Source organism: Dermacentor andersoni, chromosome 1, assembly GCF_023375885.2.
Source record: "Dermacentor andersoni chromosome 1, qqDerAnde1_hic_scaffold, whole genome shotgun sequence".
Lineage (NCBI taxonomy): Eukaryota > Metazoa > Arthropoda > Arachnida > Ixodida > Ixodidae > Dermacentor > Dermacentor andersoni.
This window is the reverse complement of record NC_092814.1, coordinates 177,967,156-177,992,877: the sequence shown is the minus strand read 5'-3', so window position 1 is coordinate 177,992,877 and position 25,722 is coordinate 177,967,156. Positions and strand designations below refer to the sequence as shown.

The following is a 25,722-nucleotide window of genomic DNA, read 5'->3' as shown; positions in this document are numbered from 1 at the left end:
TGAATTCTGGGGTATTACGTGCCAAAATCACGATTTGATTATGCAGCACGCCGTAGGGAGGAACTCCGGATTAATTTTGACTACGAGGGAATCTTTAACGTGCCCCGAAGGCACGGGACATGGGCGTTTTTGCATTTCGCCCCACCAAATTGCGGCGGCCGTGGCCGCGATTTCGTCTCGCGTCCTCGTGTTTAGCAGCGCAACAACATAGCCGCTAAGCTATCATGGCAAGTGCGCCTAGAGCTGACGGTGTCCGCAGCTTAGTAAAAAGCACGCAACGCAGATCAACCAATGGCTGCAGTATGAGGAGGACCTGCAGGTCTTGCTCTGGCAATTTCTCAGGAACAAATGGGGCATTCGATGGGTTCGTCATCCCCTGGAAGTTCGGTGCTATCGTGGTGCCTTGCAAATCGGAGGATGGATGGTGCCCTGGGAGTACTGGCCGAGAATCAACAGTCACTTTCCAAGGCTGCCTTTGGGTTGGATTCCATATCCTTGGCGTCAAGTCCTCCTAGCGTGGGAGGGAAAAGGAAGTGGCGGTGACAGATGTAAAATGCGCCTCATACAAGCTGTAGTAGTTCTTGATGAATGGCTGGTACGGGGGCGTCGTCGGCGTCGTGTTCGGACTACATCGGCAGCTACTCCGTGAGACAAGGGTTCTTCACCACCTGCTTCAAGATGTTCTCTTCTTTCTGAATGAGGGAGCATTCCTTACAAGAGGCATCATGGCGTCCAAAATAGTTAGGGCACTTCAGATTGGTGGCATTGCAGCTGTCAGTGCCGTGAGGCTCGGGGCAGCGGCAGCACGCTGTCTTGTTTGTACACATATTGCTCCCGAGTTCAGGCTTCATGTATTTCCTGCACTGTCCTGGACAGGACTACGCGCGTCCTGTCCACTTCTAATTCTGTTGTCCGTGTATTCATAGCGCAGTAACCCCCCTTATTACAAGATGGTCTTCGCATGAATTGGCGCACTATACGCCGGAAATTGCCAACCTTGACGTGTGACCGCAGTGACCGCGTTGACTATAAACTTCGAAGAACGTGACTTGCCAATGCGAGAAATCTGTGTGATAGCAGCTCCATCTGTAACTAACTTAACGAGTATCGGCAAATTTACACTCGAAATGGCCGCGTCGAATTAGTAGATAACACCAGTGGTGATCTCATTGTAGGTCGGAACATGTGAGCGGACTTGCATACCACCGAGGTTGGTGAACTGGCGCAAGGTCTGCGACGTGGCCGCACGTTCAACATCTATTGCCAGGATATCCCTGCGGTTCTTGATTCTGACGTCCTTTACCTCATTTGGCACCAGCGCCTCGAGATGCCCGGATACACTTTGCCTGTTGAGGTGGCTGATGTTGCTGGCATGAAAAGCACAAAAATACAGGCACATAAAGAATGGTGAATGGCTCAGGAGCTCGAGTCGGCCTTACAGTGGACGTACTCGAACGAGATGGCACGCTGATCATTCTTGGCTTCACCCTGCGGCTCGGCTCAACCTCGTAGCTTTCGTCAGAAGATCCATCACTGTGAACGGAGTAGATCATGGTGTCGGCGGTGTTAGCGATGTTTTCGTGATTGTTCCACTTCCAGGATGCGGCCGCCGCTTACGCTACTACAACAGGACGACGCCCGTGAGGCATCCTTTTCCATAGGAAACAGACTGGTGACGGTCTCTTGCAGTAAAATCGCAATAAAGGCGAAATAATCGGGAGCTTGCTTGTTTGCTTCTTCCTCACTTGTGGCGCTTACCCACAAGAGGGATTGGCCAAGGAGCCGGCGGTTAAAGGTTAAAAGTTATAGGGAAGGGGAGAGAGGAAAACTCAAACTGAAAATTAAATCGGGATGAAGTATAACGTTCATGTTAATTTAAAAAATTAATTTACGTGGCAGATATAGAAATATTTTTTTTGTAATTATGTATAAACAGGAAATATTGTATTCTTTTTGGGTGGTATTAGAATAATTCCGAAGGCACAATCAGGGTTTTAATGATACGTCCATTTATTGATTTTGAGGATTACCATTGTAGCTTTGTTGTGTCACAGAGGTAGTCGCAAATGGCCGCACAGATATTCCTGTGGCTAAAGCACAATGAAGAAGCCCCGAAGGAGAGGATATTTTGAGTAGATAAATAAATGCCCAATTTTCGGAACGAAAATTCTATTTTCTTCCTCTGATTTCTGAATCGACGGCATGCTATTAAAAATGATCAATGTTTTCAGGTTCCTGACAGGTTGGACGCAGAGGGAATGTGCCAGACCAGACCTGTATAGGTAAAAATTTAATGGTGGGATGCGGGATCTTAATTTTGTTATGGTGATTTCAAATTTACGAGTGGGACACCATCTATTGTTCCATGCAAAGGACAAACGGTTAAATTCTGACATTTGGATTTTCAATTTTGTAGAATCTTGGAAAAGAGAAAATTTTCTAAACCTAGCCGCAGTGACATAAGCCGAAATAGGCATAACGGACATAGCTGGTCTATCAAGAGACAACCGTGCAAGTGTGTCTGCCATTTCATTTGAGAATATGCCACGATGGCCTGGAACCCATACCAACCGCACCAGGCTTAATTTTGAGGGGATGAAGGATTGTAATGTATTGGCTACAGTACTGTTTGAAGATGAAGTGGCTGATGTGCATACTGACAGTGAATCAGTCACTATAACCATCATCATCATCATCATCATCATCATCATCATCATCATCATCATCAGCCTGGTTATGCCCACTGCAGGGCAAAGGCCTCTCCCATACTTCTCCAACTAGCCCGGTCATGTACTAATTGTGGCCATGTTGACCCTGCAAACTTCTTCATCCGCCCACCTAACTTTCTGCCGCCCTCTGCTACGCTTTCCTTCCCTTGGAATCCATTCCGTAACTCTTAGATGACCATCGGTTATCTTCCCTCCTCATTACGTGTCCTGCCCATGCCCATTTTTTTTTCTTGATTTCAACTAAGATATCATTAACTCGCGTTTGTTCCCTCACCCAATCTGCTCTTTCCTTATCCCTTAACGTTATACCAATCATTCTTCTTTCCATAGCTCGTTGCGTCGTCCTCAATTTAAGTAGAACCCTTTTCGTAAGCCTCCAGGTTTCTGCCCCGTACGTGAGTACTGGTAAGACACAGCTGTTATAAACTTTTCTCTTGAGGGATAATGGCAACCTGCTCTTCATGATCTGAGAATGCCTGCCAAACGCACCCCAGCCCATTCTTATTCTTCTGATTATTTCAGTCTCATGATCCGGATCCGCAGTCACTACCTGTCCTAAGTAGATGTATTCCCTTACCACTTCCAGTGCCTCACTACCTATTATAAACTGCTGTTCCCTTCCGAGACTGTTAAACATTACTTTAGTTTTCTGCAGATTAGTTTTTAGACCCACCCTTCGGCTTTGCCTCTCACTATAACCGCTGTTGAATAATTTGACGCAAGTTTTCGAAGAGCTAAGATAACGGCTGATAGTTCAGCCAGAAATATGGGTGCGAAATCCGGAAGGGGTAATGCATATGACCAGGATAGTGACTCGGAGAAAATACCCACACCCTCTTTCGCCTCACTCATTGACGCGTTAGTCGCGATCACATGATCAATTCTCAATTGAGTTAAATGATCTTGTAGCATACCATTTAAATATGTAGTGGGCAGGAGTATGGAATTCGATTGAAATATATCCTCAAATTCAATCTCTATATTAGGCATGGGCTTGTTTGGGCAAATGATATCGCGTATATCAACATTTAGTCGATCTAGCTCAGCTTGTACAAACAAAACCTGAGGTCTACATAAGCGAGACGAATGCTCATTAAAAAATGCCCTCATTTCACTTATAAATACAAATTGGGATCGTCTCAAAGAAGATTCATAAATGTTTAAATGCGTCTTTTCTGTTATAATGCGGAATCGACAGGGAAGAGTAGGCAGTCGTGCTTCAAGACACAACGTTCAGCTATACAAAGGCACCTCGTCGTCGTCCTCTGCACATACACACAAGTGCTGAAGAAAACGTTCGGGAGGATTTCTGCCGCAGTAGCTCAATGGTAGAGCATGTCGCACACTTAGTGCGAAAGACATGAATTCGGCTTCCACCACCAGCAAGTTGTCAATGCGTTCGCTTTCATTTCCCTTTTCATTACTGTTTTTATACAGAAATTAAAAAGGTACTTAGATTTAGGTGCACGTTAAAGAACCCCAGGTGGTCAAAATTTCCGGAGTCCTCCACTACGGCGTGCCTCATAATCAGACAGTGGTTTTGGCACGTAAAACCCCATAATTTAATTAATTAATTGAAAATTAAAATGAACACTTATTTCTCCTGTCTGTTCCCCGGCTTAATCATCTGTTGGTTTTGTGTGTCTGTAGCTATGAACTGCATGTTCACTCCATCTACAAGGTGTAGTTCTAAGCCTACAAAAGTGTAAGACCATTTTTATTTATATTTTTTCGTCCGCTCCCCGCAGGCGCTGGACCAGCCTTGGCACACGGGGTGTCTGCGCTGCTGTCTTTGCGGCGCAGGGCTCGACTCGCAAGCATCTTGTTTTGCCCGAGAAGGACGAATCTACTGCAGGGACGACTACCTCAGGTAGGCGTTGTCACTATTGCGGTCATAGTGCTGATCAACGAGTGCAACTAACAAAGAAGGCTGTGCCAAAAGGAATTTGGCGCCGCTCGTAACTTTTAGAAAATCGTCTACGTATTCTCACAGCACTGCACTACGGAGCCAAAAAGAGAAATTGTCACGATGGCGCAGAGTCGGCCGTTGCCAGCTCTGGACTGACTTTCCCCTGCCGCGGCTTTTCGCATGTCTTTTCATCTTGGGCATGAAAAGTAAACCCACTCATCCCCCTTAACAGTATTGCCGTTGCCGTATTGCAAGAACATCGGTTGCGCTGTGGTGCTAGTTTGAGCAGGTGCATGTGTCAGTCACTGGACGAAGGATAGGGTTTTCCGAGCGTGAAAACAGCCCGCGAATACACGCAAAGTGCCTCGAGCAGCCAGTCGCGAGGCAATTTTGCGTGCATTCGCGGGCTACTTTCACGCTCGGAAAGACGCTTTTATGTAGCACGTACTGAGCAACAGAAAGCTTTATAGGGAGCTGTTCATGTTGCTCTACAATTTTCTCATGGATACTTTTCATCTAATTTTAATATCTAAGAAGCTGAATACTTAATTAGCACTAATAATCTATTTAGGTATAATGAAAAAAAAATGAGTATCTTCAAGTGACGGCAAACAACATTGCCTTTGTTCTGTCCAGCTACATGGCATTTGCATATTTTTATGCAAATATATATAGAGGGTGTTTCAGTGAACACTTTCAAAATTTTTGAAAGATTGTCTCTGGCAGATAGCTCCATTCCAGTTTATGAGCCGGTCTACTGGAAGCGGCGGACACTACTTGCAAAAAAAATGAAATGCGAAATTTACTAATTAACAAGAATTTACTAATTAACGTTTGGCTAATTGTCTTATGACTCATATTGCAATTTACAAATTCTATCAGTGGACTTCGCAAGGCGGATCCACTTGCAACGAATTCTCAGGACGACACCAGTTTCGAGATATTATTTCCCGAACTTTGCGGAGAAATGCATTGGCGTTTCATTTACTTATGTGCTTCAGTGCATGACACAATGTTTTGTTAACAAATTAACAGGAACGCCAATGCATTTCTCGGCCAAATTCGGCAATTTATATCTCGAAACTGGTGTCATCTTCAAAATTCGTTCCAAGTAGATCCGCCTTCTGAACTCTACGGCTCTAATTTGTAAATTGCAATATGGGCCATAATGTAATTAGATAAAATCATAATTAGTGAAGTTTTTATTAATTAGTCGATTTTGCATCTCAAATTTTTTGGCAAGTATTGTCCGCCGCTTCCAGTAGACCAGCTCATGAACTAGAATTGTGATACCTGCCACAGGCTCTTTTTAAAGATTTTTGAAAGTGATCGCTTAAACACCGTGTATATTCTGTGGCCGTGTTGCAACACAAGAAGCACTTTTATGTAGCACGCATTCAGCAGCAGAAAGCTGATCTATCTATCTATCTATCTATCTATCTATCTATCTATCTATCTATCTATCTATCTATCTATCTATCTATCTATCTATCTATCTATCTATCTATCTATCTATCTATCTATCTATCTATCTATCTATCTATCTATCTATCTATAGTGACATCCATGTCATGCCAACGTGCAATGAAACTAACAAACTCATAGGGTAATTCACTTGGTTTAATTGCAATGCAGAATTAATAATTAAAAGAGAAATGAAAGTGGACGGAAAACAGTCTGCTGCCCTGTGAGATGTGGTTTACGTGTGCGATGCTCGTGCCAATTGAGGTACCGCAGCGCCGTGTTGCCATCAACTTCGTCGGGTATATGGATACCTGTACAAGATATAAAACTGGGAGTGTTAGCCAGCCCCACAACTCACGGCCGCCATGGCCGTGAGTGCATTGTGGCGTCTCGGTTGCTGTTCCAGATCATATTCTAGCTGTGTGCCCACTACGCATACTGCCCCGTGGACGCGCTCACGGTGGCCCTTGCCAGAACGGCAACAGTATAGCTGTGGTGCAGTATCTCCTATGCTGAAATGTTCACATATTTTTTTCTATAAAACCCTTTTCTGACAGCGCGGCGTGTTCACGATATCAGGAGCCCTCAACTGAAACGTCCTGCCCAGTTAAGTTGGCGTGCGGCGTGCTCGTAATCGCAGGGCGTTCGTGCGATGCTGCGCGTGCGGCGCGGCGCTGTCCCCTCGTGACCTGGTGATGCGCGTACGGGGCGGGCTGGCCTTCCACGTCGGCTGCTTCCGCTGCGCCAGCTGCCTATGCCCGCTGCTGAAAGGCGACGTGTTCGGCATGCGCGACAACAGCGTATTCTGCAAGCTACACTTCCAGGACACCGCGCTGCTAGCAGGTATAACACGCACGGCCCGAGAAACCGCTTCTGCGGGGTTCAGCTGGTACTTGCGCTCCGATGCCAAACCAATGCGGACGCGAGCTCTGGTGGCGTATGAGCTCACGTCCCTTAGGGACGAATGCAAAGTGTGGCAGGATCTCCTGCTGCGATGCGAGCCCGTTTTGCGATCGACAGAATGAGACACCACACCCGTCGTGCGCTGCGCCAACGCTTGGAGGGGCAATATTTGTTGTTAAAATGTTAAAATCGAACACTCTTCGTATTCTTCGAGAATTTGGTATTATTTATTTTTTGGTGTATACACAATAACGTCGGTATAGGGAATAATTTGTGGCCTATATAGGAAAATAGTGCTGCCATGGTGTGGCCCCGCGGAACAGCGTTTTCATTGACAGCTTGGCCTATCATTACCTTGACTGCGTCTTTTGGGGCTGTTCAGCTCGTCTCTCTTGCTTACCATGAATAACACGGTAGCTTGTCGGGGCTTTATCACTGTCTGGAGCACGGCAAAGCGTAACGTGTACGTTCAATTTTGCCTATCCTATAGACGGGGCTATTTCAAAGTGCCTTCTGTTTCCTGAACAGCGCTTCACAGGCCGCGCAATCGCTCGAGCCCGCATTTTCAGCCACGACTTACTTCACATCTATCGCCTCGAGATGCATGTCCGACGTAACTTCTCCTGGCTGCCCTTGTGGCCGATGAGCGTGAGGTGATAAGATGCCTTCTTAACGGTCTCCTGCTATGTAGGTAGGCGTTGCCAAATCCTTCAGGCAGCCCAGATAATGCTTCAGACACGTCCAACAGTCGGCAGCCTGTTGTCTCTGATAAGTGAACACAGCATCACCTTAAAATCAAAACGGCATTTCTGATATTTTGACGTGTCTTACGTTGTTACCTACATAGTTGTGGTGCAGGAAGAGGCCACATCAAGGTCTCACTCACTCTTTGTTACTTACATAGGTGCAGCTATGAAATACGCCGAAGTCTGCTTATTACTTACATTGCGCCAATCTCTTGGTACAGCTACGAGCGAAACACACGCACACACACGCACACACAGCACAAACACACACACGCACGCGCACTAATTCTTTCCAAAAGTTCATTTTCTCTTTCTTGTTTGAGAGCTGAGCGCCGTCAGCGTGTTTTCGCTACGACGATTACGCCTCACAATCTTCGAAGCTGCACAATAGTGCCTGAACACAAACAAGCACATACAGACAAAAAAAGAAGAAATGCTGAAACCTTGTTTTAGTTGGAACTTACGCCTTCTATACGCATCTGCTTGCTTTGGCGCTGCAAACCTGACGTGCACGCATCTGGGCGGTGTAGGTTGCCGCCTGTACAAAGGGATTAGGAGCGAGATTCCCGTACATGAGCTGCTGCGAAGAGGGATGCAGCTCAGCCTGCCGAGCTTCTAAGCTGCTTAACGTCCATGGCAACTAGACCCACGTCAAAGCAGCGCGGGCGAATGCCCCCGGGCCGCACGCTGAAAGAAATGCAGATGTCGTCAATCCACAGAGAGTTTGGGAACCAACGTTGAACTTATGGTATATCATCCACCCTGATGAGCTCAGAACACCATCGCGGGAAGAGGACTTCGCGCACACAGTTGCACACAATAAGAAAACATTCACGGTCTTTGCGCGTGCTACTGGACAAGTAGTACTAATCAACGTACAATGTATAACATAAACAGTGGCACCAGCTTGCATCTTACGTCAATTAAATTAAATCCGCACATAATTAATCACCGTATCTGATCCACACACGCGATATAAATCGCCGCTTCAGTGCATGTACCATCCGCCAAACGTGTGCTAGCTGCATAGCAAGTTCATATATTCGAAAAAATTCTTGCATTGTTCCTTTCGTATTTAAATTTTCATCTTGTAAGACAGCAATGCTGATGCCTTGGACTTCGGGGACGCCCTCTTTGTGTGTTGTTCTCCGTCATTGACGAGTTGATATGCACATCCGATCTCTTTCTATGGATCCCTCTTTTTTTATCGTGGAATCAATGGTTCACAAAATGCGTATGTAGGCAGGGAGCAGGTCAAATGTTGTCTATGTCTGACATGACGGAATGTCCGGTAGCGACGCAGCGTAAACGTACAACTATACCGGGTATACAGACATGGCTACGTATGATGCGAAGGAGCTTCTCACAAGCTCGGAACTGCGTCATTCCGGATTTTCTAAAAAAAAACAGAAAGGAGAGATAGACGAGATCAGGGAAATTATCAAGGGTGAGACGTGGCTTTACCGCTCACAGGGCTGTCTTGGCGGCTCCTAATCTTTCATTTGCTATTTCCCCAAAGGTCCACGCCTGACAACTACTCGCTGTCGCTTGTGAAAAAACGGTGCTGTGCAACGTAACCCTCACCCTTGTACTCGCTTCCCAAGGGAGGTGATCGGATTATATCAAATGGTCGCTATGGGGCGGCACAATTGAAACTGGATATCGATCCTCGCGTCAGTCATCCCCGCGCGGGTAGGTGGGGATGGAGGTTGGGAGGCTCGCGCTTGAGTAGAACGCCGCATTTTAGACAACACACAAATCGCGCTCTTTGTGGCTGCAACGATATTTATCGTCGGGCCAGCCAAATAAGTACCTCTGTAGTCCGCGGAAGTTTGGTGAAGTTCCACGAAATGTTGCCATTCATGGGGCTGTAGGAAAACCACGAATGGATACGCTGCGCTTACTCCCGAAGCGAAAATTACAGTTTGCGAAATATTTGTCATGTTCTGGGAGTATAGAACCTGGAACCTGGAGAAGATTATCGTTCGATGTACTTGTGCACGGCTTGTGACCGGTTAATTAGCTATCGGGCTATCTTCGGCATAAAATGCCACTTATCTTAGTTCGTAGACCGACTGCTCGGTCGGACGGTGGTCCTAGGTTCCATTTGCAATCGGGATGGCAGGTTATACTGTAAAAGCTTACACATTGCTTACACCGCAGTGGTATCTTGTCCCCAAGACACTTAGTCTGCAGCGAACCACATAAAACCAACGCTTACGCATCTGCCTTAGCAGATTTTGCTCGACTGTTGAAGAATAACTTGCGGCACGTTGGTAAAGACACTGGATTGCCCAAAAAGTTTTCACATCAGAAAATTTAATGCTGCCCCTTAATTACCATGGAATCGTTTAGAGTTACCTCAATAAATTACCGACGAATCGGTGGATAATGGCTTGTATTATAAAAGAAATGTGGGCACTTTGCGCTAGTGGTGCAAGACTGGGTCACAGCGGAGCTAGTTCAGGCTTTTGCTAAGTAGCCCACGTTTTGTTCAGTTTTGCGAAGTTATACATGGCTCGGGTAGGTTCATACTAAGTGTTGCTAGGTTTTGCTAAGTTTTGTGATGTTATGCATGGCTTGGCTAGGCTCATACCAAGCGTTGCTAGGTTTTGCTAAGTCTTACGAGGTTATGCATGGCTTAACTAAGCTCATACTAAGTGTCGCCAATATTTGCTAAGTTTCGCCAAGTTTTTGCGAGGTCATAAACGGCCAGTTCGGTAAGCCACACAAGCTCCAGCAAGTCACACGCATACAAGCCACACGCATACAAGCCACAGTACGTGCATCACACTTTATTATGTACAGTGATTCAGTACCAGTCGTCATCATCTTCGATCCGGTCCTCGTCCTCGACGTCCAACCGTCGTCGTGGTCGGTGGCGTCGGAGAAGGCTTCGCGAAGCACTTGCAAGGCAGAGCTCTTCTGTTAAAATTTCCGCACCGAGCTCACCGTGGAGAGATTCACGGCGAACCAGAGCCGGTCACATACGCGCAGCTGTGCCCGAACTCTATGCCGAGGAATTCGCGCTGGAAGCGGCCGTTCATACCTCCCATGGATTTGCGGGCTTGGCGTCAGAAGTTCTCGGTGACGCGCACGCCCGGAACCGATTCCCAGCGGCGCGGAGCATTCAATCGGCAGCGTTCGTTGTGTCTGACCCGAAACTCGGTATCGTCGGCTCGGCGACGACGTTTGTCGGCGGCGGCGGCCTCGGCGTGATGGGCAGGATCGGCTGTCCTTCGTCGATCGTAGTCCCGCTGTGCCGCGTGCCGAGCTTCCTGGTAGGTCACAGACGCGACAGCTGTGCCCAAACTCTATACCCAGAAATTCGCGCTGGAATCGGCCGTTCACGCCCCCCGTGTCTCGGCGGGCTTGACGCTGGAAGTTTTTTGGACAGTCGCAGGCCTGGATCGCTTTCTCGACGACGTCGAGCGTTCAGGCGCCGACTCTCGCGTTCCCTGGACTGAAACTCGGAATACTCGACTCGGCGTCGCCTCTTCTCAGCCGCAGCTTCGGCGCGGTGTTCCGGTTCGGGTCGGCGGCGACGCATCGCTTCTCGTTTGGCAGTACGGCGCTCCTTCCTGGTAAGCCGCTTCTTCTTCGGGCGTCCGGACATTCTTCGATCTTTCCATGGCAGCAGCACGTACGCACGGAGTAGAGGAGGCGAGAGCTGAGCCGCCGCGCCGGCCCGAGCTTTTACTTGCCTGTGACGTCACGACTCCTCCCTATGCGCGTGTGGCGCGAGGAGATCATCATCATCATCATCATCATCATCATCATCATCATCATCATCATCATCATCATCAACTTCTACTTTACCTTCTACTGTACTGCATTATCTACTTGGAACAACCTCCCACTAGATGTCAAGCGCTCTTCGTCTTTAGGTTTATTCAAGAAAACATTATTCACTTCTCTATTAGATAGACAAAAATCCCCATATCTAAGCTATTCCCTTCACTCCTGCTCATTTCCTTTCCGTTTTTCCTTTTTCTTTAGTTTCTTTTTTCGTTTGTAGCCTTTATAAATATTTTTGGTTTGTTCTGCTGCGAATGCCTTAAACTACTGTTTTAATTCTACGACTAGCTATTGATCTTATATTATTTTGCAGTTCGTACTACATTTACTTTGTATAATCTTCCACTTAGTGACTACTGTATTGCTATTTTATGCTTTGTATTTGCTCCAATGTATATATTTTCTGACAGGAGGTCCCCTTTCAGCTACATGCTCTGGGACCTCCTTCTGTATACTTGTGTAAGCATGTATATCTACTTATTAAAGAAATAAACTGAAACTGAAACTGAAGCCTGCTTCTATGTCCACTGCAGAACGAAGGCCTCTCCCAGCGATCTCCAATTAGCCCTGTCTTAAGCTAGCTGATACCCACTTCTGCCTGCAAATTTCCAATTTTCATCACCCCACATAATGCTTTACCGTCTTCGACTGCGCTTTCCTTACCTTGGCACCCGTTCTGTAACTCTAATGGCCCGCCGATTATCTGTCCTACGCATTACATGGCCGGGCCAGCTCCATTTTTTTCTCCTAATGTCCACTAGAATATCCACTATATCTGTTTGCTCTCCGATCCACACCGCTCTCTCCCTGTCCCTTAACGTTACGCCTAACATTTCTCGTTCCATCGCTCATTGCGCGGTTTTTAACTTGTTCTCAGGCTTCTTTGTTAACCTCCAAGTTTCTGTCCCATGTGTTAGCAACACCAGAATGCAATGTTTGTACACTTTCCCTTTCAATGACAGTGGTAAGCTTTCAGACAATATTTGGTAATGCCTGCCGCATGCACTCCAACCCATTTTTATGCTTCTAACATTAGCTTTGTCTTCTGCATATTAATATTCAACCCTACTCTTACACTTTCTCGGTTAAGGTGTTCAGTCATTCGGTGCAATTCATGCCCATTGTTACTCGGAAGGACAATGCCATCTGCAAGCAGAAGGCTGTTTAGATACTCTCCGCTGATCCTCACTCCTAAGCCTTCCCAGTCAAATAGCTTGAATACTTCTAAGCATGTGGTGAACAGCATAGGATAGTTTGTGTCTCCTTGCCTGACCACATTCTTGATAGGCAATTTCTCACTTTCTTTTGTAGAACGAAATTAGCCGTGGAATCTTTGTTGATATTTCCCAGGATATTCACGTAAAGCCTCCTGTACTCCTTGATAACGCAATGCCTCCATGACTCATGGTATCTCTACTGAATCTAATGCCTTTCCATAATCTACGAAACCACTATACTATAAGGTTAATTATTAAAAAAAGTATTCACATTGCTGACATCCGTGGAAACGATAACTGGTTTCAGTGTCTGTCGTAAAAGGCCTCTAGTAGTCTTGTTTCAGATTGCCATACTTGCGTGCTTGTGCTTGCTTTTGCACTTACTGGTTATATGAATTCCCTTTGAAAGCTTACCATTTATGAAAAGACTATCGTGAGAAGGACGCAAGCATTCGTTGTCCATATATGACAATATTGTCACTTCTCATGCTACACACTGACCCTCAGTGCCAAGAGATTTAGTAAGGAGTTCACGTGTACTTACCTTCTCACTATTTATTTGTTTTGTTTATTAGCTGATTTCTTTGATTACTCATGATACTAGCCATAATTCAGGGCCTATGTTATAAAACAAAATCCACCTACGGTTCGTTACCGTAATATATTGTACTATGGTGACAAGCTAAAGTAAGCATAACCACAGATTTTATCCTTAAATGACGTTCCTTTCTACATGTCACACCTGTTATAAACGCTTCCTGGACACGCGATATTGCAAGTCAGCATTTTTAGCGTAAAACCTCTCCTTTTAGAGTTCTCCAAAGGTCAAATCGAATGAAAGTTCGCGTGTTGCAAGTGGAGAGTAACATAAAAAAACGCCTAAATAAGATTGCTGGATTTTTAACAAGATATACATTGTTTCTCAGACCGAATGTTCTGTAGGGGATCGTATGTACTGACAGCGGATAACATAAGGCACCAGTTGCCCGCAGCGGAGCCACGCACTTTCTGCTGCGCGTTGGGAGCTCCACGTTCGCGCAAATGCTCCTCCATTGCGTGCTGCTATAATGCGCGGACCCAACAACGCGTGGCATCACGCGCCTTTTTCCTTTGCACTTGGCAAGCGAGCCGACACATGTTTTCTATTCAAGAGCACGTGACTCTTCACTAAGCCCCTTGTCACCCCCTACCGTACCTCGAGTCGTGCGGCGTTTATTAGGCCTCTCATCTGCGGGAGAGGCGCGGATTAAGGCGCCACGCCGGACGAGGCGCAGAAGCAACTGCCAGATTAGCAGCGAGGCCCCCGTCCGACACAAGGGGAGAGCGTTCAGGCCGCACACGCCAGCCTTTTGACAAAGAGCGCCCGAGAGCTGTTGCGGTTAATCCCGGAGTTGAAACCCGAGCCCCCCGCTTGTCCCGCCGGGCGGCCCGCGCGATGCCCGGCATTCTGTTCTCTGCGCTTTTTCGGCTGAGCGCTAGAGTAGGCAGTAGCGTGGCTATTCGCCTGGTGTTTGGTGTCTCGACGGTGGCGCGTGGGCGCGAGCGCGTTTTATGAGGTCCTGCGGGACCGTGGACGCTTTAGCGAGGCCTGCTAGAGGAAAAGAGGTCGCGGCATGCCTCCACCCGAGGATGAGACCGAACTCGTTTCTCACGAGGATTTTGACGTTCCGATCTGTCAGTAGACGATGCGCGCAGGCCCGGACCCACCCCTTCTGTGCTTGCATTGCTGGGTGGGCGTGGCACTGGCTGAGCACTGCTGCTTCGGTCCCGACTGGTGTTCACTCCGGCAAAAACAAGAACGTATGGGGAAATAGAGCATGATGCACCAGTGCCGCAACGAGGAAAGGGTTTGGTAGCTGCAATGGAGCGTCGAGGAGTCTTATCAGCCTTACATGCTAAAACATCGTATCTATAGAGACAAAACAAGTCAAAAGTTGCAGACAAAATGGAAGAAAAATAGAGGGGGGGGGGGGGGAGTAGGAATTATATAAAAACATACCTTCTGAAAAAGGGAGCAAACAGGGTGCTGGAGTACTGGAAGCATTCGCAAAGGCCAGTTGACCAGGGTGTCTATTCTCGAACGATCCCCTTCGGAGATGCTTTCACTTTGACGAGATTTAGCCTGTGCAGGACGCGTCAGCGTCCACAGTCGACAGCGTTCCTGGCACTGTGCTAAGACAACGTGCTTCCCCCTAAGGGGCTGTGCGAGGACTGCTGTCACTCGTAGACGCCGATATTTTTGATTCTGGTCACGAGAAATATCGCGAAAGGGACAGTGTCGACGGAGAATACGGTCCCAGAACATTCGTTGAAAATAACGTCCAATGAGGATGAGTGACCTTTAAAAAATTATATTATGGGATTTTACGTGCCAAAAGCATTTTCTGATTATGAGGCACGCCGTAGTGGAGGACTCTGGAAATTTTGACCGCCTGGGGTTCTTTAACGTGCACCTAAATCTAAGTACACGGGTGTTTTCGCATTTTGCCTCCATCGAAATGCTGGCGCCGTGGCCGGGATTCGATCCCGCGACCTCGTGCGAGGATGAGTGACCTAGCAACCTACGTAGCAAGCCAGCTAGCAACATAGTAAACGGAGTTAAGGCTAAACCCCATGAGCGCGATTTTGTGCGCGACAGCGACGAGCGACGGCTTCGAGCGACGGATCGGGCCGTTGCGTGAACAGATCGCTCGGTCTTGTCGCGCGATCGCTCGGTTCTGCAAATCTAGAATTCGTCGCTCGTCGCCCGAAAGTGCTATGAGCGACTAGCCAATAGCGCAAAGCCGGAACTGGATGTACATAACTCAAGTACTTCCGATTGTCGCAGGGAACGAGCAAACGAATGAATTTTTATACGTGCAAGCATAAGAACGTACTGCAAGACTTTCATAAATATTTTATACTGCTTTTTACAGTAAAACACATCAACTTAAAGTAATAAAGCACGCGTCACGCTAGTTTCGGCGCCTATATTGCTGCCCTCATACCGGCAACACTGGGGAGACGTCGCTCGAAGTCATCGCTCGCATGGGGTGCAACTTGTAGGCGACGAGCGAACGCGACAGCCATCTCCATCGCGTCGCTTGTCGCTGTCGCGTGCAAGATCGCTTGCATGGGGTTTATACTTTAAGGCGCATCTTGTTGCGACCTGGTGCACATCAAGGGACTTGTGAAAGTTGTTCGTTTGCTGTTGGTCACGCTATCAACTTTCCGATGCACGATATAGTTTCAATTACGGAGCCTAACGAATTATTCGACGAACATTCAATAGTCAACTCGGAACATTATCTATTTTAGTTACGTAGTAATTGGGTAGGTAGTAATTTGGAGTTTGGTAGTGGCAATGTTCCCCTTCTGCTCTACAAATGTATCTGACCAATCAATAACTGCAATGATCTGCTTTAAGCAGAAAGCGATGTCTGTTCATCTTGTGTCCATATAAAGCAAAGCAAAAAAAATGATGTTGTTGATAGTTTTTCAAACAGTTCTCCAAGGTGGGTGAAATAATTATTTCACTTGCTTCATTAGCATGATGCGCCGAGGCGGGCATTCTAATTCAATGTAACTGCGTGTGTGAAATGAGATAAAATGAATTTGCCTCATATTGATTCTCGAGAAAACGGAAGTACTTCTGCTCCTGATAAAAGGTTAATAGTTTAAAATTAGCGATAACTATAGCGCTAAGCAAAGGACGAATACACAACTTGACACAGGACCACAATTATAGCATACCAATAGCCCAAACCACTACCCTTTTAAGCTAATAGCTCTTTTCATTAGTCTTTCCATTTCTTGTAAATTTGCTTCAGTAAGCTGACTACTTCTGTATTTGATTTGTTTACCTATGGATTGAGCATATCACTCCACATATACGCATTGTTCTTCCAAAACAGTATAACCATTTGCTATACGTTGCACGGCTCAATAAAGACTGAGTGATATTCTTTATGCTGTACCGTCAGAAATCGTAAGCCAGTTGTTCTACTTGTAATGCATAAATAGCATTGATAATCTTTTCGTGCTTAAAATGTCTCAGTTCACTGCCCTTCTACTCATTGATATTTCTTTTTCTACGGCGCACGTGACTCCACTGAGTATACATGCCATTCGATCCGCTCTTATTACGACTCTATCGCCACGCTAGGAGGCATGGAGGGGCGGCAAATCCCCAGCTACGCAGTAAATGCTCACGCCTTCGACGTAAGTCGAGGCTTGTTAAACAAAACACGCTAGCCTGCTTTTTATTACAGCAGGAGGGCTTTGCGTCCCGAGTGAAAAAAAAATTTTTTTTCTAGCTTTCTTTTTTTTTTTTTTTTGTTTCGCGAAGAAGACAAAAGAGAGCGGGCGAATGATAGAGACGGGGAGAAAGTTTCTGCCCCACATCTTCCCTTTGTGCGCGAAACGTGCTCTCGGCGGGGCTCGGCGGAGTGCGACGCACGCTGGCTTTTCCGGCCCCCACAGCCAAGCAGGCCGCCGAGAGCCGTCGGCGGTGAGCGCGCCCAAGAGACACGCGGCGCGCGCGTTCGTGCGCAGTCCGGCAGAAGGGCAAGTGTGCTCGACGCTTTTGTGTCGAGCCCTCCGTGGCAAGCGACCTGCTCATGGCACGGCGCTCCCTCTTGTGTACACGGGTGCACTTCTCCCTCGACGGCTCCTCGCGCTATCGGCGGCGCACTGCGAGAGGCAGGTTTTCTGCACTGCCGGCTGGGGCGCGCGGCCAGGGCGAAAAAGGCAGGAGGTGGAAGGAGGGGGACACCTTGCGCAACAACAAAGGTTCTGTGCTGGGGTCTTTGGGGGGATAGTTGAGTGTGTGTCCCGGAGTCACGTGCTCCCGAAGTGCTTTCCCAGCGGCGGGGGGTTGCGCGACAATGCGGCGCGCGTCATCGGGCCGTCATCGCGGTGGCCGGGGACGTCGGCGGGAGCGAGACAACCGAGCGCCCGGTGACTGTGACGCGCCGCGCCGGAGCCAGCCTGGCTTCGACGAGCGGTCGCCTCGTCACGTACCGCTACGGGGCCGCGCACTTACCCGTGATTCCGGCTCTCGCGAAAAGTCGCCGTGTTGTGGTGGGGATGCTGACACGATCGAGGGGAGAGCCGCACGCTGCGGATCTCGATTGACCAAGGCTGCGGCACCGATAAGACATGCTCCGTAAGGCGGGCAGGCGAAGAGGACTTATGTTCCTGCTAATCTCAGTGTAGTCTGTATTCTCTCTCTTACAAGTGAATACATCATTCAGTTGTGCGCTAGCCTGTGCTTTCAATACGTACTGGTCATTATAAAACGGAAATTAAGCTTGTGCACGTTTATACCTCGCTGGCAGCGAGCGCAGAAGCCACCGCCCGCGTAAAGATTCGAACGCGCGTTGTAAATAAGTGACCAGAATCTTACCACCACGATGCAGAGCGGGCGGCTGACATTTCTCAATGGCCTCATTCAAAGACTTGCTACAGTGTTCACGTTTCATAGTTTGTTTTCACTTGCTGACACTTTATTTAGATGACTAAAGTTACTTGGATAAATTCCTTGGTACCGAGTTAACCGAAAGGCTACACAGCGGCATTAGGACATTTTGCGAAGGTAGACTATGTTGGAGTATGCCGGCTGTAGGGTTTTGTGAGAAGTTTGCAACCAGCGATTTACTGGTAAAAAAAGGCGGCTGCCACCATTCGTAGTTTACGAGAAGAGGGAATTGATAAGCAGTATGAAAAGACAGGTCAACTTACGGGCTATTTCTTGCCAGCTGCTCGTACAAACAGAAAATATAGAGACTACGTTCAAACATTCCTTTTCCACAAAAACAGCAATTCAATAGTTGCTTCGACGACCTGCAAGTGTCGTTCGTGAATAAGCTTTTCTCAGCCAGCAGCAGGCGTGTACATTTGCAAAATAATTGTTACTCATAGACCTAAGAAAAAACAGCTACTTGTCTAACGTTAATTTTGTTGGGCTTTCTGATGACTGAAGCTATTTTCAAAATTTATTACTTGAAAATTTATTAACTTCTGACGCACTCGTGCATATTTCACACTCTGTAGTTGCGATTATGGCATTGAGACTGATGTCATAGTTTCTCTAAGCAAACCGGAGACCGATATCTGGTTGACCTCCCCGCCTTTTCTCTTTATCTCTCTCTCTCTTTAACGGAACATTTATTGTGAATGGTGATAACAGTTGAGTAAAAGCAGCGTTTTGCTATTTGCTACTGGCAACCACTACTATCGAACGCAAAAAGAGGGAGAGAAAGAGACCACACAAGTCCATACTTGTGATACCTTTACGGAATATTCTGATGCTATCTTATGCAGTATTTTTACGCAACATTCAATGCAATAATATTGTGCAACCTCGCAGAGCGAAACAAGCGTATGCGCACCTCCTTCAAGCACAGTCAGCTGCGTGCCATGAAGGCCTACTTCACTGTCAACCACAACCCTGACTCCAAGGACCTGAAGCAGCTGTCTCTACGCACGGGGCTCAGCAAGCGGGTGCTGCAGGTACCACCCGCTCCAATAGTTCGCAATGTTGCAGGGTTCGTGTTTATTGTATAGAGTATCACGGCGTTCAAGTAGCCGTAGGCTTCTTTCGTGCTGGATCCGAAATAATCAGTGAACCGCAATCGCCCTATAGTGTGCGTAAAACACAGCATAAATCGAACGCCGCCTACTTGGAGAATAGCATGACACTGAACCACTTGATTCATACGCAATAAAATTCAACACCATACGGGGAAGACAAAGAACTCTAAGAGACACAACGAATACGTCGTTATGTCTAGGTGAAAGGAATATGACTGCAAGCAAGAGTGTATGCAATCGATATTTGCACGCTGTTAAACTAGAGCGCATGAACTATGCTTCTCGAAAGCTCCAAAATGTGTTCCAATTCATAGAACCCATGGAATTCAACAATGGGTTCTGAAATTTTTTTAAGATTCGCTTCGCTCACAGCCATATTACAAATAACTGACCTTTAACGGCTCGGCCATCGCCACTCGGTACTGCATGTTCTTGATTCAGCTTCGATGGTTGCTTTTCGAGGACTTAAAATGAGCCTGTCCCTGCACCATTCTACTTTAGTCAAGTAGGTGGCATATTTTCTGTTTCAGTGAGCGTGCATCTTTGTATGCGAAGAAAACAACCATCAGGGAGTAGACAGAATAGGGGGGGGGGGGGGGGAATAAAGAAGACAATCTACTTCGCTATCGTATACTGACCAAACCGAGCACTGCTCTGTTGTTTCTAGACCAGCAAAACCACTGTCTGCTAGAACGTTTGCAAAAAATGGTTGGTAAAAACGCAAAATCCGCAGCAGCTCACACGGCCTGATTGCGTTATTTATTAGCGGAGAGGGCCATAAAAACACTATGCTAAATCTTCGATTGCACCCATTCTCACGATAATTTTTTTACTAAAATTTGTGGGTGATTAAATGTGCGTGCCTTCCACTTGGGCTAGATGTGTCTGCCTCCAATCTGTCACAGTGTCGTTCTACAGGCATACTAGAGGCCTCCGCTGAGAACATTGTATTAGAGCTCCGTCTAAATCCTTTCCTGCGTAACTTCACACAGTGCTTCACTAATGTGACTAATGACGCTTTTCCCGCTGGGCAGGTGTGGTTTCAGAATGCACGAGCCAAGTGGCGCCGGAACTTGCTGCGCCAAGCGAGCCACGGACCCGAGATTGCGCAAGACTCGAGCCCGCTCCAGGACCTCGGCGCCACCATCACGCTAGAGGAGCAGACTATTCACTCCTACGCGAACCTCTTCTGAGCCCTGCCCATAGCGTTTAGCTGCGCTTGTTCGCTAAAAAAATGTTGAAAGCCATTATTTAGAATATCGCAATTATAACATGCGCAAACCGCCGTCTAGACTAGAAAAGGATACTCGCGCAAGGCGACGAAGCGATGACTTTCTTTACCGGACATTTGGTGATATCGCGGCACAGATCATGGCATCTCTGCGTCCCCGTCTCATCTAGACTGTAGTCTCGGCTACGGAAAACGAGGCGCCCTTGTTAGTGTACAGTTTGAAACATCGAAGAGTGCTCGGCGAGCGCTTGTGTCCTCCTTATGTTGAAAGCATAGCTCAGCACTCTGCCAGAAGCAGGCTTCTGAGACGGGTTTAAACGTCATAGGCGAGGAAAGAGCCATGCAATAGTTGCATGTCCTGCAGGTATTACAAATATGCCGTTTAAAAGGACTTCACTTACACAGTATTATTTCCTGATTGACCAGCGCTTAGGCGCCTGTCACTTAATATATGAATAGGCGTGATAGCGAGATGGTCCCCGCATCGATGGCCAATCACGGATAGCACTTGGTACAACGTTCTTGATAAGGTGCACAATAACATCGAACGTTTGGTAAGCTTATCACTTTGGTGAAGTAATTTCTTAATGAAAGTGGTAGTGGCGAATTCTAGAAGCTAAATAGTCGACATGCCTTAGAACATTACAATTGGTGAAGGCCCTCTAAGAAAGAAACACTGAAGCATCTTCGAATGAAGCAAATGGAAGTCCTCCTAAATGGAGCACAATTTGAAAAATATAATTACCAAAAAAATGAGGGAAGTTCACGTCTACTCATCGCCCCAAAATATCCTTCAATTGATTATACGCACTTTAGTGACAAATTTTGCTAAAAGTAGTTTGCAAGGGCAGAGTAAGCGAAAAAATAAATAAAAAGAAGACCATTGACGTGTACACATGCCTTGCCTTTTGTCTTGGACCGCGCGTAAGGTCGCACCCACTCAATGCTCATGTCTGTTTTATGTTGTTGCAAAGCAGAGCATAGAACAATACACTCAGTTTAAGAAAAAATGGTTCGCTGGTTAATCGGTAATATGAACCCAAGGGAAAAGACTTGCGGCCATCCTTGTCAAACAGTGATAATTAACAAAAATTTTGAATTTCGCTTAGTGGAGTTATGAGACTCACCAAGAGGACAAAAAAAAAAAAAATAAAAGTCAGGCCCGGCCAGTGGTGAGATAATTGGTTGCTTCTACATATATACGTGTTCGCTCGACATAGAACATAGAGTTTATCGGGCGAAATTTGCCTGCCCTTAACTGAACCTTTCCATATTACGACCGCTGTTCGCAGCTCCTGATGCACTAAAAGGGACAGCTTTCGCACGTTCTGAGCACCTGATACGCTGAAAAAATGAGGTGAAATGAATGCAAAAAACACGCGCTAGTTTATCAGCGCTTTAGACCAAGGACTACAGCGCTCTGTAAGGAAATACGAGATCACAATCTATCGTACGACTGTAAACGTGTGAGGCGCAAATGTTTCTAGTCAATACACCAAACTCTTATACACAGTCACTTGAGCAACGACGTACTTTGTTTTCTTCCCATGACGGAGACATTGTAATGACTGTAGCAGTGTTTCTTGATATTTCTCCCCAGGCTGCTATGATTATTCTATATAAATACGAGGTAGATCAGCGGTTGCATAATGCCTTGAGGATGTAGGAACAAAGTGGTTAGTTGTCACGCAGAAAGATACAGAAATTATGCGCATGTGACGTGTCTCTACGACTTCCTTATATACAGGAATAAAGAAAAGAGGTTCTTATTTTTTCTTTTATTCCACAGAAAATGTACTGGATGCAAGCGTTAGGCAAGCAAGTGCGAGCGACAAGTCGACTGTTGCGAGCTATCTCGTCACAATATAGTCTTTAGTGGAAGCTCTACAAGACTTTAGAGATTGTTTAGCGCATAGCTTATTGTCATCGCTTTGGGCTTGGCCATACACCACATGATAGCTTCCAGAAACAAAACATTTCGCCTTGTTAGCTTGTTCACTGTACCACTGGCAGCTACAAGTCCGATGAAATATCTGACGTCCGGAACCGCGTACGGGTTCCTTGTTCACCGAGTTGGACAGGAAATTGTCGTCACTTATGTAGCCATCAAGGGAAGTAACGAGCATGCGGAAATGACAGGTATAGTACCTGCTGTCCAGTTCATCGTAGCTGGCGTCGACTGAATGATTAGCGATTCTAGGAGCCGCCGGAATGACATGTTCTTTTCCTTGGCGACAACAGTTGCGTTGTTCCAGTCAATCTTGTGATTATGTTTTTTGCGCATGCTCGGCAATGGCGTTCGTCGTCTGACTGTGATTTCTTACGTCACGTTTGTGTTCCTTGAACCATCTGGAGAACTTCCCTGTTTCGCCAATATATAGTTGATGGCAATCAGCCATCAAGTAGAACATGTCGTCAAAAAATTACCGACGATTACGTTACTTCCTAATGCGAAATTTGAGCGCAGCAAATAAGCTGTTTCACCTTTTCGATAGATTGAGGCAAAGAAATCGAGCAACACATGTATGCGCTATCACAGAATTTTTTTTTTTATTTTTCACACGTATTCCTTTAACAAAGACTCGCTTACTGCTGGTTGCTCTCGACGGCGGCGATGAGCCTCCGCTTCGGCGGCGCGAACGGTAGGGTCTTCTCGGCGGCGGCGCTTAGCCTCTGCTTCGGCGACGCGTACTCCTGGATCATCTCGACGGCGGCGACGGTAAGCTTCTGCTTCGGCGGCACGCACCTCTGGATTCTGACGGCGACGGCGCTGGGCCTCTGCTCTGGCAGCTCGTTTAGCAGCAGCAGCAGCAGCAGCAGCAGACGGAGGACTTCCATCGGTCGTCTCGCTCATGGCTCAGAAAGAACTGGCAGATAATTTCGCAGTGGCGAACGGCAGCGGCAATTTCGGCTCGGGCGGTGCCCATATACAGATCCGCCGCCACCGATCTGGCTCTCTGATTGCCACCGCACAGGGGTTGCATTGGAGGAGGAGCGAAGAAAGGAATTAAGTTCGAGCCGGCGCTTTGACAACCGGAGACTCGCAGGAAGAGGGGGGAGGGGGGCGGCGTGTACACCCAGCGGCAAACGATGGGGGCAGAAGCGCGCGCAGCAAGCGGACAACACGATAAAGGGAGGAGGGAAGAGATAGCAGCGACTGACTGATGCCGCTGACGCCGATAGTGAGTCAACCCCAGCTGCGGAGTTGGTTTCAGGGACAACGCCGCCGATGCCGACACAAACAATATGATACCCTCGCTTCCGCAGCGCTGAGAACCAGGTCTAGCCGTGGGAAGGTGGTCACGTATTCGTCGACGTGCCGGGGCCTACGTGAAATAACCGGCGCGTCGGCAACTGAAGAGCACCCTATCCGCCACACAAGAACAGGGGGGGGGGGACCCTTTCCTCCTCTTTCTGCATGGCGGCGACGGTGTTCTATGCAGTCACGTTATCTTGACTCTCTAGCGGCGTCAGCGGCATCCAGCGGTATCAGTCGGTCGCTGCTAGCGCTGGGGGGATGAAAGGGGGGCGGAGCTGGTTACGAGGCCGACGACAACGCCGACGACGACGCGAAACCCAGGAACGGACGCCAAAGAGCTGCGCTCTAAATGAACATGTCATCCCGGCGGCTGCTAGAATCGCTAATCATTCAGTCGACGCCAGCTACGATGAACCGGACAGCACGGACTAGCCATTTACGCACGTTAGTTACGTCACATGCTGGCCACATAAATGACGACAATTTTCTGTCCAACTCAGTTAACAAGGAACCCGTACGCGGTTTCCGTGACGTCAGACATTTCATCAGACTTGGTCAGTGATCGTGATTCTCCTTATTCTATGCCTGACCCGACGAACTTTCGTCGAACCCTTGGTTATGGTAGCTAGAGAGAAATTATTTCCGTGTCCCATTATTACAGGCTCAGCGGCTGTCGTGCTAATTTGCACTGGCTTCAGAAAATACTGAAAAAAGAGTAAATACATGAAGGTCATCGAGCACACCAGTTGGAACACCTTGGATCGTTGCGCTGTAACGATGAATAAGCACCTGTAAAGACCATTCCATTGAACAGCAATAAACATAAATACTTTTGTCTGTTACAAGGCAATGTTGACTGGCGTGTCTTATTTGCAGGCAAAACGCAAACGTGCACTCGCGTGTAAAGGTATACTAAAGAAAACGAAGAAAAACAAACGAAAAAAAAAATGATATGCCTGACGACTTATATACTGTGTAGCCTCGGATATAAAAAAAAAAAAATCTTAATTTAGCCGTAACCGCCGTCCGTAAACTTTTGCTCAGCAGTGTACGTTCTCAAGGAAACACCACAGGAGTTCACGATTGAGGCTGTGTGAGACTGACAGGGGATATACTAAACAAACAAAGAAAATGAAAAGAAAAAGAAATGTTCTTGACGCCGCTTTTTCTTTCTTTATTTTTTTTATTTGTTCGCCAAAGATCTGGTTTAAGAAAGTAACGCACACGCTGCCAAAAGAGACGGAACAGACGCATACTCCGCAGCAAACATTTTCCTACTGCTGAGCCGTCTACACCGACTAAAATCGTAGATTCACAGACAACGATTTTTCTTTTCTTTTTTTTCCTTTCTTTTTTTAACGGCGAAGAGCTGTACTCACCGCGTAACTCAAGAAGATATTTTTCTGACGACGACATGGACCTCATTATTGTTGGAGCACTTGCGCAATGCACTGCTGACGTCGTCTCGACGTTGAGCAGAAGCACGCGTGGTCGATCGCATACCTTCGGAACACCGTAGCGGCAACGAAGCCGACGATATCGTTCCGATGGGGGAAGGGGGGGGGGGGCCGTACTTCTCGAGGAGCAGTGTTCGTCACTTTGAACACGAAGCATGCGCAAATTGAAATAAGTAAATTGAGTATACTACGCTAACAGTGGTAGCGGCCGTCGGTTCTTCGTTTTGGTATGCGTATGCCATTCAATGCGCGCCTATATTGCGGAGTGCATCATTAAGGAAGGGGCTGGCCGATTGTCTGCCAGTTGTTGAACACAAAACATTAACGGCAGTCATTTATAAGACGGATCCTCGCAGTTTTATAGATGGCAGTCATAGCGCAATGAGACCGAAATTGTCCGACTATTTTTACAGCGACTGCCGCATCAGACCGTGCC

At 47.2% G+C, this 25,722-nt stretch overlaps 1 protein-coding gene across 1 annotated transcript; it reads left to right on the top strand.

The window, feature by feature from the left end:
- The first annotated feature begins 588 nt into the window (after positions 1 to 588).
- On the top strand, positions 589 to 22,953 carry LOC126547211 (LIM/homeobox protein Lhx9-like). Its single transcript, XM_072288062.1, has 5 exons — positions 589 to 645; positions 4,478 to 4,599; positions 6,743 to 6,945; positions 19,116 to 19,258; positions 20,374 to 22,953. Exons 1-5 carry the CDS (start codon positions 589 to 591, stop codon positions 20,530 to 20,532), a joined length of 684 nt encoding a protein of 227 aa, XP_072144163.1. The 3' UTR covers positions 20,533 to 22,953.
- Positions 22,954 to 25,722: the final 2,769 nt, after the last annotated feature.